Below are 17,316 nucleotides of genomic sequence, written 5' to 3' on the forward strand. Positions count from 1 at the left end.
GCATCTTCTCTGGATGGGAAGGTGGATACGCTGCCTCTCCAGCTGAGGGTCCAGTCCCATGCAGTACTGCACTGAGACTGTTTTATGATCAAATACTATTTTTTCCTGACACGTTTCAACTCTTTTGAGATGTTAGTATTATCCACATGAAATGGAAGCAAGATGACTACATATTTGACTTACTACATGTGATTTTTATTATACTATAACAAAAAATTATAATTCAGTAAAATGCAGCAATAGGATTTTTTATTTCCTCTTTATGTACTACATATTACTGATTTTGCTGCTCGTTTGTGGCTTTTGTAATTAGTTTTAAACATTATTTGGCTTGTTATTTCAAGTGCAAGTACTATCTTTTAAATCTCTGTAGTTTGGCCATAGCCACAAAGAAAATGAATCAAACCTGTTCTAATGACAGAAAAAAACAACATAGCCTTCATAATCTAGTGCAGCCTGTCTACCAGTGTTTAAAACTGACTGTCATTGGCAGACAGAAGTACTTAAACCAGCAGGAATGGATCAAAGGTACAGCTGCTAAGTAAGCTTCCCTAGAAGAGCAAATATTTTCGCATAGATGTGAATTTTCAGATGGTACTATTCATCTCTGGGTCTATTGTTTTGCTAATATTGCTCTTACATGATTAAACAGCTGTTGTTTTCCACCCAGGAGATGGCTATACTTAGCAGCTGGTGAAGCGATACCTGCACATGTATTCAGGGTCTACTTTACGATCCTTTTGTGTTAGTGACATTGTGAGATTTTCCTGAATGATTTTTTCTAAAACATAAGAATCTGTACTAGGTTAGTCTTCCATTTTAAATTATCTGAATTCTGCTAAACGTCTGCAGAGGCACAGCCCATATGTTCCAATCCAAACACCTGAGTTGGCACTGGCTGCCAACATAGGAAGAAAAACAAAGTGAAAAAATAACCATGCTGTGACTGATCTTTTGGAAAACAACAGCGTGGGAGAAGGATGGCAATGCTGGCGTTAAGTCTGCACAACAGCCTCGTTAGGCAGGTCAAGGTAGTCATCTTAAATCTGTTTCTTCATTTGAAATGTTTACTTTCAAACGCTGCTTCATTTCACATTGACAGCCTCAAAAGCAACATGAAAAAATTAAAAGCACAAACCAAGCCATGAGACTGAGCTAAAATCACAGCATTTGCCAAGGTTTCAAGCATGCCTGGGGACTTAGCGCGGTTTATTTTGTCGTGCCCTTACCTATTGCAGCTAGCTATGCTGCTTACCACTGCCAGCTCTCCTGAATTTGCGCCAGAGTGCACAGGCCCCTCTGCCAAGGCTGGCGCTGCTCCCCTGAGGTCACGGCGCACCAAGCAGCCTCCCTCCCAGCCTCAAGCAGCTCGTGGGTGCTGCAGGCCAAGCTCTTGCCCAGCTGCTGCCCGCGGGGCCTGCTGAGTCCTTTCCGGGGCTTCCTTCCTCTTCAGCGGCTGCAGCACCATCTTCCCCTGCCCGTGCCCCAAAGGGCTTCGACCCCGTCCGCCTGGGAACGGCGCTGGAAAGGGGTGAAACTCTCTCTCATCGTGTAGGAAGTTGTATAGATATCTAGATCCGAGGAGATTATCACGCCGGTCCATTTTGTCCCTTCATAAATAGTCATTAATAAGGCAACACATTCTCAGGGAAGGCAAGCCCTACCAATGAGCTGCCTGCAGCCAGCACCCCACATAGCCGGGAGGGAAGGGAAGCCCCAGGGCAGCCCGAGGCATGGTGGGGGGCAAAGCCAGGGCAGAACCCAGGAGGGAGGCCCCAGGAGGACAGGAGGAGGGCAGAGGAGCGCCGCTGTCCCCTCAGACACCTTCATCTGAGGGAACCAGGCGGGCTTTTGGGGCCGACCTGCGGCACGGGGCGCCTACGGGCGGTGCCCCCTCCCTCACATCTTGCCCCCCTTCACGCACATATTACCCCACCACCACACACACTTGCAGTGGGGACCCCCGTTACTGCGCCAGGGGCTTGTTTGACCGCCTTTAGCCCGGGAGGGGACCGAGGCGCGCGGCCCTTCACAACCACCAGGGCCGCCTCCCTCAGCGGCGCCACCCCTCCCCCGCCGCGCTCCCCTCAGGCGGGCGCGAGGCGCCTGCGCGGGGCGGTGTCTCCGGCGGGCTCCCAGCGCCCGGCGCCGCCGCCATTTTGGTGCTCGGCTCCGTGAGGGGAGGGAACGGAACGGCACGGAGCGCCGGGACACGGAGCCCACCCCCAAGCCCCGCTCTCGGCCGGCCGAGCCCTCCCTCCTTCCCTTCCCTTCCCTTCCCTCCCCCCAGCCGGTACCGCAGCCGGCCGGCCGCCCTCGCCGCTTTATCCCTTGCCGGCCGCCGCTGCTCTTCGCCACCCGCCCGCCCGGGCCCGCCGCAGGCCTGAGGGAGAGGCGGGAAGGATGCCCCGCACGCCCCGCCGCTGAGGGAGACTCGGGGGCTCTGACCGCCGCCTCCGGCCGGCCCCAGCCCAGCCGCTCCTCGGGGCTTCCTCCTGCCGCATCCCTCCGCTCCTTTCCCCCCCGGGCTTCCTCGCTGCTGGGCCGGGCGCTCGCCTCTTCCTCCTAGCCCCCAGCCCCGCTCCGCCTGCCGGGCCTCCCCGCCCGGCCCTTCCCTTCCCCGGCTCTTCTCCTCCTCCTGGGCCTTCGGGCTCGTCACCTTCCTCCCTCTCTCCCTCACCCTTCCCCGCCCGGAGCCATGTCCTCCGCCGCCCGTTTCGATTCGTCGGACCGCTCCAGCTGGTACGTGGGCCCGGTGTCCCGGGCGGAGGCGCAGACGCGGTTGCAGGGGCAGCGGCACGGCATGTTCCTGGTGCGGGACTCGTCCACCTGCCCCGGGGACTACGTGCTCTCGGTGTCCGAGAACTCCCGGGTTTCCCACTACATCATTAACTCCTTGCCCAACCGCCGCTTTAAGATCGGCGACCAGGAGTTCGACCACCTGCCCGCCCTGCTGGAGTTCTACAAGATCCACTACCTGGACACCACCACCCTCATCGAGCCTGCACCCAGGTGAGTGCCACCCTCCCGTTGCCACTCCCACCGCCAGCTCTGCTCGTGGTGCTGCGAGGCGGGGGGCTCAGCCCCAGCACCCTAACGCTGGAGGTAGGGCCGTGCTGCACATAGCAAGGAAGCCTTTCCCTGTGGCCCTCCTTTGGAACCCTTCCTAACAGCGGTCCTCAGCGCTCTGGATCAGGATGACCATTATGGGTTGCTCTTTTGGTCATCATTGTCCAGATGGTTTGTGGGGCCTGGCCTTGCACTTCGTGTAGATGGATGCAAAGGTAGTGTGTACATCCCTATCACTGTAATTGCCTTGCGAGAGGGCGTGGTCTTGCTTTGTATCAACCTTCTGGTATTGTCCTGTTCCCAGGAAGGTTGAGAAGCTGGTTCAAAAATCTTCCCCTTGGTGATTGAAGTACCAGCCTCTGAGCTTAAGTTGCTCTCTGGCCCTGCATCCACAATGACACACCTTTGTGATTAGGCTGCTTCACCCTGTTAACTGAGTTTTAATGCATTTTAGGACAGCGTTTCCCAAGCTTCTAGAGTGACATTCTCCCCAAAAAATGTAAAAACATGTGTCTCGGTTTGGTTATGGCACTCTTTGTATCTCCATATACTACACTGAGAATTGCTCTTCTAGGAAGATGGGAAAATGTGACGTGACTATGAGATCATTCTTTGTCCTGAGCCCAACAGGGGACATACCTGCAGCTTGCATCACTAAACAGCTTATTGATAAGTCTAGAACATATTTGTTTTTATCTTTGGGGCTTCCTGAATAGAATGAAATGAAAATAAAAGCTAGAAAAATAACATGGTTAAAAAAAAAAAAAAAAGGTTCACTTCTAAATTCTGCAGTTTAAGGTTTTTTTTTTCAGATTGACAAGTTATTTGGTGGAAAAATAACTTTGAGTTTTATAACCACACTTTAATCTTGGCATAGTCCAGTTCTTAATCACTGTCAGTAACTTGTCAAAGGTTGACAGTAAGTTGTCAAACTGAGTTTTGACCACACACGTGATCAGAAGTCTTCCTGTAAAGGTGGTGGGAGGAATGTGACAAAGCACCAGCTTCAAGAACTCATAAAGCTGCTAAGACATCTTCAGGGTAGTGGTTGTGCTGTGGCTAAAGAAGTGGATAGGTGAAAAATTCACTCACCTTTCACAGGTGCAGGAACACTTAAACGGAGCTGCCCAGGGTTTTGTGCATGTTTAAACTTAAGGATGGTTTGGATGAAAAATGTCAAATCTGCAGCAATTTTTATGCTCACCTCTGTTCTCGTTAACCTGCATACTGCTGTGCCTTTATGAACGTAAAAGCTTGTTCTCAGTCACGTATGGCAATGACTTTCTGGGCTTTATCAAGACACAAACTTAGCTGATTCCACTTGCTGTCTTGGTGTTCGTGTAGAATCTTGCATGAAACATTTCGTGAATGTTTTCATGACATCACAAACATGCCACCTCATTTTCAAGGTTTTGATTCAGTACAGCCCTTGGTTGTTCTCTCAGCATACAGAAACAGATGGGACCCCAAGCATACTGTGTACTGACATACTTTTTTTTTAATGTATAAAGAAAGCTACAAATGGGGTTGAATAGGTGGTTTTCCTTCTAGCATAATTTTTGTTCTAAACTTTTTGAAAAATCAATGACATGGTTGGTGGTTTGAATTTCTGTTTAAAGGGAACTTCCTAATGCAAGAGGGAGAATGAGGGGCAGCATTCCCAGATTATTATTTTTAAATTAATGGACTAGATTTAGAATAGGGGTAGACAGGCATTTGTGTCAGCTAGCTGTCATTTTTCTTTAAAAGTGGGCATTTTCAGAGGAGCATCACAGGTGCTTGTGAAGGCTGTTGATTCTTTTAATTTCATTAAGTATATATAGTATGAAGGGATGTTTTTTGTGGTAGAATTAAGTAGTTTCTTGTATATTGCTGTACACCACCACTTTTAGCTCTAGGGGATGATATTTTAAACTTGTAAGACAGTTGAAACCTGTTTTAAGCTATTTGTTTTTGTATCAATAGCAAGTATCTGCTATGGCCCAATACTGTAAGATTTCTGACAGCTGTTTTGAAAGAAGGTGTATAAAGGTTATGGTGAAAATAGTCTGCAGTAAAAGAGTCTCATTTGATGAACATTCTTATGCTATCACAGAATAAAATGTACTGGACAGATGATGGGCAAAATAATAAGCAATGTGAATAAATTAAAGGTAGTAATGTGGTTAATAAGGCAAAGGAATATTTCTAGATGGCAAGCTTTTTTGCTTCTTACTCTGTTCTTAGCAGTGGGTGTTAGTATTTCATGTTTTCTTCTGTGAAGATATCACTGCAGGCTATTAGATTTAAATACCCAGTAAAGATGAGTACTTTGAAGCAGTAATAAGCTTTGTTATAATCTAACAACGCTTCAAGAGCTGAAGTTGTAACAATAAGATTAGGGAGATTATTCCATGTTACTTTCCAAAAGAAGAACAAGAGTATTGTCTCCTAAAAACACAGGGATCTGCCTCTCTTTTCTCAAACAAAGCAGTTTTCAGTATTAACAAGACTGACTGTCCCCAAAATCCTACCTATAACCTATAAACAGCAGCTTTCTGGTACAAAGATGCTCTACTGCCTATAGAATCAGAAAGACTTGAGAGTTTATCATATCCTCCTCTTACTTTTTTTCTCTTTTTCCACTATGCTCCCTCAAGTCTGGCACTTAGAGTTACTGAATTCTTGAGGGAAGTGGATGCTGAGGTTAAAAATGTGAATGTGATGAACTGAAGAGGATTAGTTAGCTCTCTGAGAGCCCTTCCCCTCCTCACCCCAAGACACCCAAATCTTTTTCATTTACTTTTAAGTATCGTGGCCTCATGTCACTTAAGCTATAGAAATCATTTTATTCTACCCTAACATCTTCAAAACAATCCAAAAAAAAGTAAACCAATAGATAAGATTTTGCATTATTTCTCCCAATTTTTGCATCCTCGATAGTTTCTTATTGGATTTCTGGGGAAAATAACATGGGTATTTAGGTAATTGCTTGAGAGCATGAGTTAAACTTGTTAAACACTTCCCAGTGTTACCAAGCTAATACTTTTGTTATAAAGGTGAACGTAGGTAGTTCTCCTTCATTTGGTGGTCCTAGCGTAAAAGTGGTGGTTGGCTTTGGAAATACAGAACAATAGCTATGGAATAGCTATTGATAATACCAACTTTTTTAAACTTAGGTATCCAAGTCCACCAACAGGATCTGGAACTGCCCCTATGTCCACTGCAGAAGAAAATTTGGAATACGTACGGACTCTGTATGACTTTCCTGGCAATGATGCTGAGGATCTTCCATTTAAAAAGGGTGAAATACTGGCAATTGTAGAGAAGCCAGAAGAACAGTGGTGGAGTGCCAGAAACAAGGATGGTCGGATTGGGATGATTCCTGTTCCTTATGTAGAAAAGCTAGTCAGATCTCATGGGAAGCATGGAAACAGGAATTCCAACAGCTACGGTATTCCAGAACCTGCCCATGCTTACGCTCAGCCTCAGACCACAAGTCCCCTTCCCTCGGTATCCAGTACACCGGGAGCAGTGATCAATCCTCTGCCGTCGACACAGAATGGACCAGTCTATGCCAAAGCTATCCAAAAGAGAGTACCCTGTGCTTATGACAAGACTGCACTGGCATTAGAGGTAAGTTTATTTTCCTTTTAAGTCCTACAGTTGTTCAATGGTTTTGTAGAATAAGAAAATAAAAATTGTTACTGGCAAAGTTGGCACGTATGACTTCATATGGAGTTTGCTCAGCTGCATCGAGGGACTGAGAAGTTCTGTTAGGTTCTGAAGGAAGATTACAAGAATTGCTTCATCTATACCACTTCCTTTGAGAAAAGTGACTAAGTTATGTCAGAACCTATACTTAATTTACTGTTTTCTTGCCTCTGCAACAGTGCAAATACGCTCAAGACTAGTAGAATGTATACATCCTGCTATGGGAGTAAGTGCTAGGGGGATGACTGCTTCTCCACCTAATCTTGGGGAAGGAAAGGGGTGTTTAATTGTTGCAGTATTCCCGGTTGAGAACTGGCAGTAGCATCCTTCAGAGAAAGGTAAAGATTGCTTATGAACAGATTTTTAATTTTGTTTTGATCCTCAACTGTAGCATGAAGTACACTAGTGTTGAGAGCTCATGTCTGGGCACATCAGAAATACAAACAAGTGGAAGAGTCTTCCGAAGGACTCTAGATCTTTTTTTTGAAAATTGGAACTTGAGAAATGGTCTTAAGACCTAAGAGGGGAGGGGAAGGTTGTGTTTATTTATAAGATGAAAGACTGTAGTGTAGCCTCTAACCTTGTGTTGAGCTTTTAATAAGTTCCTGTGCTTGCCAAAACACTTTTTATTTTCATTTTATTAGGGATGTCTTAAAGGTTTTAGAACCTTATTCTTTAAATGGTAAAGAATTCATGTTACAATTATAATTAAATTAGCATAAATGATGGAATGAAAGAAGTTTTTAAATCTATATCTAGAATACAGACACTCTTACTTGTATGCTTTGACTATACTGAAAGCTAGCTAACTCATGCTTCAGAAATGTCTCACCTGGAAGCAGTGCTATTGGTTGTTATTCTGAGTGATGAAATTTGAATGTGGTAAAATACTTCAAGGAGCAAATGAAAGGAAACAAGCAAAGGAAGCAACAGCATTTTAGCAAGTAAAATAGTGGTTTTAAAAATACTTTTGAACTTTGCCTGTTGCTCTTGCTCAGTTAGTTTGCAAGTTGAAGCTGTTAGCTATAGCTGATACTTAGACTAAGGTTTTATGAATAATTGGAAGTCGCTAATAAAAGTTACCTTAAGGCTTTTTCCTCTTGTAAAATTTCTACAGGTGATTACTCTCAGAGTGTTAGAAATTAAATATGTATCACTGGATTTTCCTTAAGTTTTAGGAAAGCTAGTTGCTTGTTATTCATGAACAGGGTGTGAAAATTATCATAGGAAGAAATGTAAATTCACTGCCAGCTGTACCGTACAGTAGATTCCTGCCAAAACTATTCATGCTTCTGAAAACAGAGCAAGGCAAGCAATTGATGTTGTTGTTATCAGGGTGTCGTGGAATTACTTCAGGGAGCTTGCTTTGTTGCAGGGTAGCAGAACTGCTTGGAAGGATGGCTCTCAAATAGATTTTTCTGATTTGCTGTTTAGTGACCTAGTTAATTGTCATTTTAGCTGCCAGAATATAGTGGTAGGATTAATTTTCTGACCAACATATAGGTCAGAATTCTTTGGAACCTTCAAGTTGCTGAAATTTTGTTTGAAATATTCTTCTGTTCCACTGATCTCCAATTGCTTATGGCTTCATGTCTTTGTGTCTCCCACCCCTGGTATATTTTGTCTTCCTATGCAGTCTATTTTTTCACAGGTTCACCTTAGTCACACTGTGGCTTCTCCAGAGGATTCAGAAGTAGAATTCTGGGAATTGATCTACATTTTCATTAAAATTGGTGGTTACAGCTTCTCCTTCCATGCACAGGGAACATTAACAACCTCATTATAGCAACATTTTTGTCATGTGTGCTATCCTTAAAGAAAATTCCAGCTTCTTTTCATTATCTTCCTTCAGCTTGCCTAACACCTGCTGGGCTCTGATGTATTAATCCCAACCTTGTCAGGGCTTTGCTTGTCACTAAATAATCTGAACCACTCGAGGTCATAGTTCAGCATTCTTGAAAATAATAGGGTTCGTTTAGACTACAAGCTTCTGTTTGGTAAGAGCACAGAAGGCAGCTAATGGTAGGGAAAGGATGGGTTATGAGGGCGTTTGGGGGAAGAAAGCTAATGGTGTTCTTTCAGAGTAATAGTATTGTACAGTGTTCTGCCTCAGAACAGGTGTATTCTCAATCAGGGTTCAGCTTGTACTGATAATTGTTCCTATAATTGTACAGCTACTGATTGTGTGTAATCTCATTTAAACTGATAAAAGTATGAAAGCAAAATACCTGCTTGCCGGCTGGAGCTTTATGTGATCAGCATGCAGACACTACTTACAAGAACCAGAACACCATCAGGAGTAAATACAGCTATTGAGTGGTAACCTGCTCAGCTCCTTTTAAGTGCAGGGATGTCATTTTGCAGGGTTCAGCTTGAAAATGGGACAAGCTGTCTGCTTTCAGGTCCAGTTTGTCTGTTGCACACTATTGTTTACCTAAGCTGTCAGAGAGGATAAATATTCATAGACTGTTACTGAGAAGAAACCTGGTTTTAAGGAAAGTAATTACATTTTTCATGTGAGAAATGTTTTTTTTAAACTTGTAAAATGAATGTTCTAGTGAAAATCCTTGTCAAGATCTAGTTGGTTAGATAATGATGGAGTGCTTAACTTTGAAGTAGTATTTAAAGTGTGACAGTTTAAGGGCAAGAAAGTTTGAGAGTGTCTGCAATACATTTCCTGTAAGGATACTAGCTAGGTAGCATGGCATTTGGTACAACTTGGACCTTACTGGGCTAAAATTGTTCAGCATTCATATTTACATTCCTGGAGTGACTAACATCCAAATGGGGATTTGGTCCTGTTGCATTATATGCTCTATTTTTATTCTTTAAAATAAGACATTAGCAATGTGCTTTACAAGCTAAAATACCAATTTTAGGTATTGCTGTTATCCCCAAACATACAGTTACTGTGCATATAGTTTTGTGCATTCCACTGCAGCAGTGAACAATTAGTAAAGCCTATGATAAGTTTATTGTATGTCAAAGATTCACATATTACTGTGGTCAGTTCAGTTAATTACATTGGCGGTTCAGATTTAATGCTTTTTAGCGAGATGATTGATGTCTGCAGTTTCTCACTGCAACTTTACTAATTTTGATTACTACTCTGTGTAGTAAGAATACTGCGCGCACACAAAAAAATCATCAGCCCAGATCTGTTCCTCTAGTTGTATGCTTTCAGCCAAGAGGCAGTTTCCTTCCTTTCTGGTGTTCTAGAGGAAGAAATACGAAGGACAGGGATGCAGTGTCCTGCGTTTATGGGAACTAGAACTCTACGTTACGGGACTATGTACTGCTCCTCTTCACCCCTGATTTTCCGTGGGAAAATGAGGAGGACAGCCCTGTGTTCAAAGGTTACACAAACCAGCACTGCACGGCAATGCGTTCTGTAAGAGCAGGGACTGTTGGCACTGTTGCTGAGGTACAAAACAGCAAAGTCTACCTTAGAGTTTCTCAGCATTAATAACGTGGAGTTCTACAGCCAGCCTGCTAATGACAGCATGCTAATGAAGCCTCATCTGAAACCCGCCTATGCAGTGCCCAGCAGCCTAAGACCTGCTGCATTTTACCTTAAAAAGGAGTTTATCTGTTGGTATTTGGGCTTTTTGCTTGGATCCAATAAGCTGATTAATTGCTAATATCTACACAACAGAGTTCTTCATGCCTAGCCTGGTCAGTAGGTAAACTAATGGTAGGTAATTCCCTTAAAAACTGGTGAGCTGTTTGAAGGTTGGCTCAGGTTGTGAACTACAAATTCCCTTATAAAATGGAGTGGAATAACTTAAGGATGTTTTAAATACGCCATGTGTTTAAATAATGGTTCTTAAATATATTGCAAGCATTGTAGTATCGCAGACCATTTTGAAGGCAGTGGTAGTTCTAGAGTTCACATCCAAATCTGAAATGACAGTGTTAGGAATCTTAAGGTTTTCTATATACAGAGCTTCATTTTATTTTTATAGCTTTTTTTTGTAAGTGATTTTTTTTCCCCAGACCTGTGCCAACATTATAGTGTTAAGTAGCTTATTTGTGTGCGACATATCAAACACATAGATGTATCCATTTGCTATCAGAGAGTTAATGTTTCACTGAAATGTTTTGGTGAAATAAATACCTGTTCCCCATAGTTATATAACTGACATAATGTGTCTCTTGAGCTTGTTGCAATTAGGTTACAGTTAACTTTCTTCTCTTTAAAGTAGAGTTGAGACAAGTAGGGCAAGATGTGCTAGTAGTAGAACTTTCTTAATTAGGAAATTAGGTTGCTATTTTCACTAGGCAACAAGCATTGTGCTTTTCTTAAGTCAAGGAAATTCACTATTGCTGTTTTAAACATTAAAATGCATCTGACAAAATAAATATTTGGCTTTAACTACACAAGTATAGGTTCTAGGTTTTAAGTGTTGATCACAGAGCTTTAGCTTGGAGAACCATTGAATTGAAAGTGATGTTGGTGGCAGGATTTGTGTATCTGCTGATACACAGAAACTTTTCAGTACGCTACCTTTGAAAATGCAGCTGCCAATTACATTGGAGGCTGTGTGCGTTCTTAGCCTTTGGGGCATCCTTTTCCAGTCCAAATTCTTTATTGTTCCCATCAGTTCAACAGTCAGTGCCTCGCAATTTAACACATGTTCACCCTCCGAATCATTTGCAGAGTTTATTTTCAGATGAAACTGAAAGCGATGGGGATAATCTAGACAAGTTCCTGTGCTAAAATGAGATTTAGTGTGGCTCAAGAGTGACTGTTTATGGGAATTCTGAGCTCTTTGGATTCTGGACTGTCATGCAAGCATGCTTAGCAGATGGGGACAGGCTATCATGGTTTAATGAAAACTGCACCTTGTTGTGGTGCTCTAACCCCAGCTCTGGCAATTGTCCTAACTCTACTTGAGGTACGCACTGCGGCACTCTTCCTAGGTGAGGCTAGGTTAATTGTATCTGGGGTTTCAACACTTCTGCACTGCCCTTCGACCTGCTCTCACATCTCAAGAATGGTCAAAGGTCTCTCCTCAGGTCAGAATGACTTAAGGCATCAGCTGTTATTGTTCAGGCACACAGCATCAAGATCAGGGTAATAAAGGCATGCTATCAGCCATTTGGTTTCTAGAATCTTCTAATACCTAGAGCACCAGCTCCTTGAAAGTATCGCTTCATTCTCCTTGGAGTGCAACTGAATTCTGCCTCTTTTGGTTAGTTTTATACATTTTGGGGGACAGTGGGTTATCAGGTAACTTCTTTGATGTAATATCTCTAAAACATGTTGAATTAATGGACTGTGTGACTCAAATGGCATGCAGGAACCTTGTGCAGTGTATGAATCAGCTTCAGGTACAAGACAGGTACAGAAGAGTCTGGAGTGAATGAAGTAGCCTTTCTGACTGGCATGTTCCACAACTTGCATTTCCCTGGGGCTTTGAATTCGTGCTGTAACAGGGACATAATGAAAGGATGCTATCTAAAATACGCTTTGATTTTATCATTTGGGTGGAACCAAATGGCTGCATTTCAGAAGTATTACTCACTTCAGTAGGTGCTACTTCCATCTAGTGATGCTGGCATGCTTTGCAAGTGAGTTACTTGTCTGAGAGATGCTGAGACTAAGGAAGCATTATCCTAATTTATAGATAAGGGCCCATGAGCTGTCCAGAATCATACAGGAAGTTTGTGGCAGAAATAAGAATAGAACCAGGTCTCCTGACTTTGTCCTGTGCCTAATCATAAGACAATCCTTCTGACTAGCCCAAAATATTCTCTGAAAACAATAGCATGTTAAATAATTTTAGTGGGAGATCACACCTCAGCTGACAGGCTTTAAAGAGAATTTACCAAATACTGCTTTCAGTTAATACTTGGGAGGGATGTCCAGAGAGACTACTTGACCAGATTCTAGAGATGCTCTCAAAAAGGGTCTTTATGAAATCCAAGAATGATTCTGTCATGACATCAAGATTCCTTCCCCAAAAATCTTGTTTCAGGATGCTATTTAATTTTCTCAAGGCAACTGCATTTTGTGTAAGTAATATAGCACGAGGGGATATTCGGCAGCTTTCCTTTAAAAAAAAGAGATCTGTTTATTGCAAATCACTCTACTATTCAAGTCCTTGGTATATGAGAATGTTTTCTGAGAAGCTTTCCTCACCTACCACTCTTTAACAGCAGCTACTGATTTGTAGCAGCTTTACCTGCCCAGCAGTCTAAAAAACACTTTGCATTGTTAGTCTGCACAGCGTTTTTTTTTTGCAAGGTGATACTTAAATTGTCATTTTATGTTATTTTTTTGCTCAACTGAAGTAAGACTTCCAACCTATTCAAGCTGTAGAAATCAAAATCAAACTGAAGGATGTTTTTCTAGAGCTTCTGAATTAATTTTGGATTGATCTCTACAGCATGTGTCCAGAATTAAGTTGTCAGACAAAAAAAAGTCCACGTGTTTGATTCTGTGTACTACTGATTCCCCTCCTCATCCCAGGAATAAGATTGAAGTGTTTCCAAATGGATTGTTTGTGTGGTGTGGGGCAAATGCAGTTTCCTATTGGGTTTTAACTGTTGCGGTGTCAGATGTGCCTTCATGATTTTGAGTCTAAAACCTGGAACTTGAATCTGTCTTCGAGGGTTATTTTAAATCTAGCAGTGCAACACTGACTATTTATAGATGTTATCAGCCTTTTCCTAAAGAGACTTTTGTTAGGTTCCTGTTTGAATCATCTTGTTGCTATTTAAAGCTTTCTCTAGACTTTCCATATAATGAGAAGTCAGACAAATCGTGCTTTTTGTCAAAAAAAACATGAAGCGTGCTGCAGTAGTCCACCAAGAGAGGAAAGCCAGTCAAATTAATGCTATCTGTGTGTGCTAAATGACCTGGGCGGTGTATAACTACTCAGTAGGATATGCCGGCTTCATGTTTGAATTTATGAGCAGCATGCATAAAGTTGACAGTTTAAGGGAGTCTCAGTTATATCCCAAAACTGCATGGGGATCAGAGGACTTTCTCCTCTCTTGAAAGCACAGGATTAAAGTTGTCTCAAGCATGAGTCTTGAACTTCCAGATGGGAAAGGGGAGGGGGAAAGCTCTAAGTAGTGAGAAACATGGGGTGAGGGAGGATTTGGGGCAGGAATAGAACTCCACATTTTGAGTAAATGTCCAATTTCATTCTAATACACATCAAGCTTAAATATCTGGAAAGAGTTTCAACGTTTGAGAAATTTTAACAGATGTAACACTGAGTGAAAGAGTTTATGGTTATATCTTAAGCTTCACTCAAGGTTTCTGAATGCTTCAGAGTGGTCATCAAAAATATCTACTGAAGTAATAGTAACTGGTTTAAACAGGCTTTGGATCATCTGGTGATGTGTTTTCTGCAAGATATTTTGTAAACTCAGCTTTTTTCCTTTTTGGAAAACATACACATCTTATCTGAAACTTTTTAATCTAAGGTCCTTTGCCGAGGCCCTTGAATTATCTGCATCAGTTGTAAATGTTAATGCTATTTAGATAGCGTGGACAAGTTGTTATATATACACTATGTCAAGAATAAAATCCATTTTTTCCTTCAAGATCAAAGCTAGTTTCCTTTTGGATTTTGCAGAAGTAGTTTGGTAATCTGAAACCCAGCTACAAATTGCTTGGACCTCATTTGGGGAGGAAGCTCATGAACTGCTGGCCGTTAGGCATAGGCACGTTCTACCTTTTGTGAAGTTAGTTATTAGCTGCTAATGTCACTTCTCTAATATTTACTATAGTTACCACATAGATGCAATTAAATAAACAGGAAGGGAGGTGTAGTTCGAGAGCTGCTGCAACAGGCTACGGGTTCAGCTATTCTGAAGTGTTTGAGGGAGAAATGACTGTTTAGTCAGTCTCGAAGGCTGTTTGTCATGTTGGATATTTTGCTTTGTAAATTATCCTAATTCAGGTTAAATACAGGCACTGAACAGTGATAAAGTATAATTTATAATTTGGGCTGATGGTTTTTTTTTGTGTTATAGCTTTTCTGTTTTTTCACTACCAAATAGAAGAAAAAGTTATGATAGGAAAGGCCTGACGCATTGTTGTTCCTGTTCCAAATTCTTTGATGGGAAGTGGAGGTGAAAGCAACAGATAAAGCTACTATCTGTATATCTAATGCTTATTAAAAAGCATTTGAGAAGTGTATCATTGTTTTAGAAAACTACACAAGTTTCTTAGGTTGTGGTAGTCAGTAGTAGACCTTCACATAGTGGTTTCTCTGCCACAGGAATCATTCTTTGAAAAGCTAAGTTTCCTTTGAAATAAGCATGCTGATGCTAAATCCAGTGAGGGCTGTGCTATTTTGAATGGATGTTGTATCTCATTATTTATGGTAGCTTTAGTGATGTCAGTTTACATCTAAGCTAAATATATGGCTGCATGAAGTAAGCTTTCCTACAGGAAAAGGCGTGGTTCAGTAATTTATTGCAATACGTAAGTATATCATTAGTTCAAATTTTCAAAGCAAATGCAGACATCACGTTTAGCAATGGTGTCTGTGTTTTAGTTGAGTAAAAGTAACTTTTCTTTCCCTTTGAAGCTTATGTCAATTTTCTTTTTAAATGATGGGGTTGTATTTATTGTTCTTCATTTGATTTGTATATGAGGTAAGATTCTCATGTGTAATAACTTTTTTTTAATTCTGCAGGTTGGAGATATTGTGAAGGTTACAAGGATGAATATAAACGGTCAGTGGGAAGGAGAAGTCAACGGTCGAAAAGGGCTTTTCCCATTCACGCATGTCAAAATATTCGACCCTCAAAACCCAGATGAGAATGAATGATTCCCTCTACCCGACTTACACTGCTGCTTCATTTTCCTGGCTATCATTAGCGTTGTTTGAGGTGGAATGACTAAATGGCACATTGCTAGCATTGCCCGTTTTCCAGCTTGCTGCAGTTTGACAGTTCTTTTAATATACATTTGGAATACATACAACCGAAGTCACTGCCTGACCTTCCTGCCGTAGTTGCATCAACCAGAATTTGGTTTCGCTTTTAAAACTGTATTGGGCCGTAAGCTGGAGAAGACTGAACCGTAAGGTGTACAGCAGACAAGTATGGGAAGAAAACCTTTCTTAAGACTTCCACGGACTTGTTCTGGCCTGCTTAGTAGGAAGAGTCCTAACCTTAGATCAAACATGCAACTCGTGTTACTGTCCAACAAAAAGCAACAACAAAAATGCAATTTTAGGACTGAAGAAGACTTAGTTTTAAGTGAACCTGTCCTAAGGTAGTACATTTATGATGATGGTCTCTTTAAAGGACAATAATTGAAGCTATGTATTCTAAGCAGTTGTATTAGAAACTGCTCGTTTCTGTTAACTCTTGAGCTTGTTGTTGACCTTCTTGAAACAGTGCGTGTTAAATACAGATAACCATTGATTGAGCTGCATTGAAGCTGAGGCATTTATTTATAAGGAAATTTAGGAGGGGTTAATACTCGTAACTCATTTTTGACATACTTAATGCATTTCTGTTGATTTTGCAAGCACTAACTGTAGTAAGTGAGCTTTAAAGGGAAACACTTTGGCCTGGTCTACGTACAGCTCTTCTGTGTTGAAAGCCTGGTTTACTGCTACAGCAGTGCTTGTCACCAAGCTGTCACTTGGTAGACAGAGAAGTCAGATCACCACGGCATGGAGAAGTACAAAATGACCAGGACAGAAGAACCTGGTAAATACTGATGGAATCCTCTTATTTAAGCATAAACCTTTTATACCCATTTCTCTGCAGGTTCCCTTGTCACTCCAGATTTCCCTAGCTAAGCCAGCCCCAGCTTGCTTAAGACTCCTTGAACACAGTACCTTTTTTTCCAGGGTGTCTCCGCATTACTGTGCTTCTTTTCCCAAACTGCTTTCTTCTTTCTTTTGGGCCTTTTTTTTTTCTCTCTCCCCTCACTCCCTTGTATCACAGACCCTCTGCATGCTACAATTTTTACCCCCTCCACAGGAGTTGGCTCTGGCTTATATATGCCCCAGATCCCTCCCACTCCCAGCATCCTCTAGAAAATGGTTAATTGGAGTCAGCTGCCTGGATTCCCTGTCAGATAAGTGAATGCTCAGGCTGGAGGAGGCCACAAAGGTGTCTTTTATCAGTATAGCTTTTTTTCCCCTTTTCTGTACATAAGCTGTACTGCTGTACCTAAAGTAGGGATCTACGTGGCTGTAGCTATGTGAGTATAATTAATGCCATGGAGGGTAAGTCCTTAGCCTGTTTACAGGATATGAAAGCTTAGGTACAGTGCTATCTTCTTCTTTAAATGTGTTTTCTAGGTGAACTGGAATGCTCTTTTAAAAATAACGCCAAATTAACAGAATAACGTGTCTGCAAAGACTGTAAGTATGAAACCTCCCTTTTCAGACAGCCTGCATAAAGAAAAATGCCTGCTGCAGAAAGCCAGGAATATCTGACAGGAAAACAGCAGTGCTACAATACATTCATTTTTCAACTTGTGAAGGCTGTCAGTTGTAGCAAAATGAGAAACTTCAGACACCTGCAGAACTGTACCACTTCTTACAAGTGTTATATTATATGGAAGTT

The 17,316-nt window shown here is 42.0% G+C and overlaps 1 protein-coding gene across 1 annotated transcript; it reads left to right on the forward strand.

Moving 5' to 3' along the window:
• The first annotated feature begins 2,089 nt into the window (after positions 1-2,089).
• Positions 2,090-16,158, forward strand: CRKL (CRK like proto-oncogene, adaptor protein). Its single transcript, XM_035556831.2, has 3 exons — positions 2,090-3,012; positions 6,228-6,684; positions 15,423-16,158. The coding sequence occupies exons 1-3, from the start codon at positions 2,699-2,701 to the stop codon at positions 15,555-15,557; spliced, it is 906 nt and encodes a 301-aa protein (XP_035412724.1). The 5' UTR covers positions 2,090-2,698; the 3' UTR covers positions 15,558-16,158.
• Positions 16,159-17,316: the final 1,158 nt, after the last annotated feature.

The sequence above is a fragment of the Cygnus atratus genome, chromosome 17 (genome assembly GCF_013377495.2).
Source record: "Cygnus atratus isolate AKBS03 ecotype Queensland, Australia chromosome 17, CAtr_DNAZoo_HiC_assembly, whole genome shotgun sequence".
In the NCBI taxonomy this organism is placed as follows: Eukaryota; Metazoa; Chordata; class Aves; order Anseriformes; family Anatidae; genus Cygnus; species Cygnus atratus.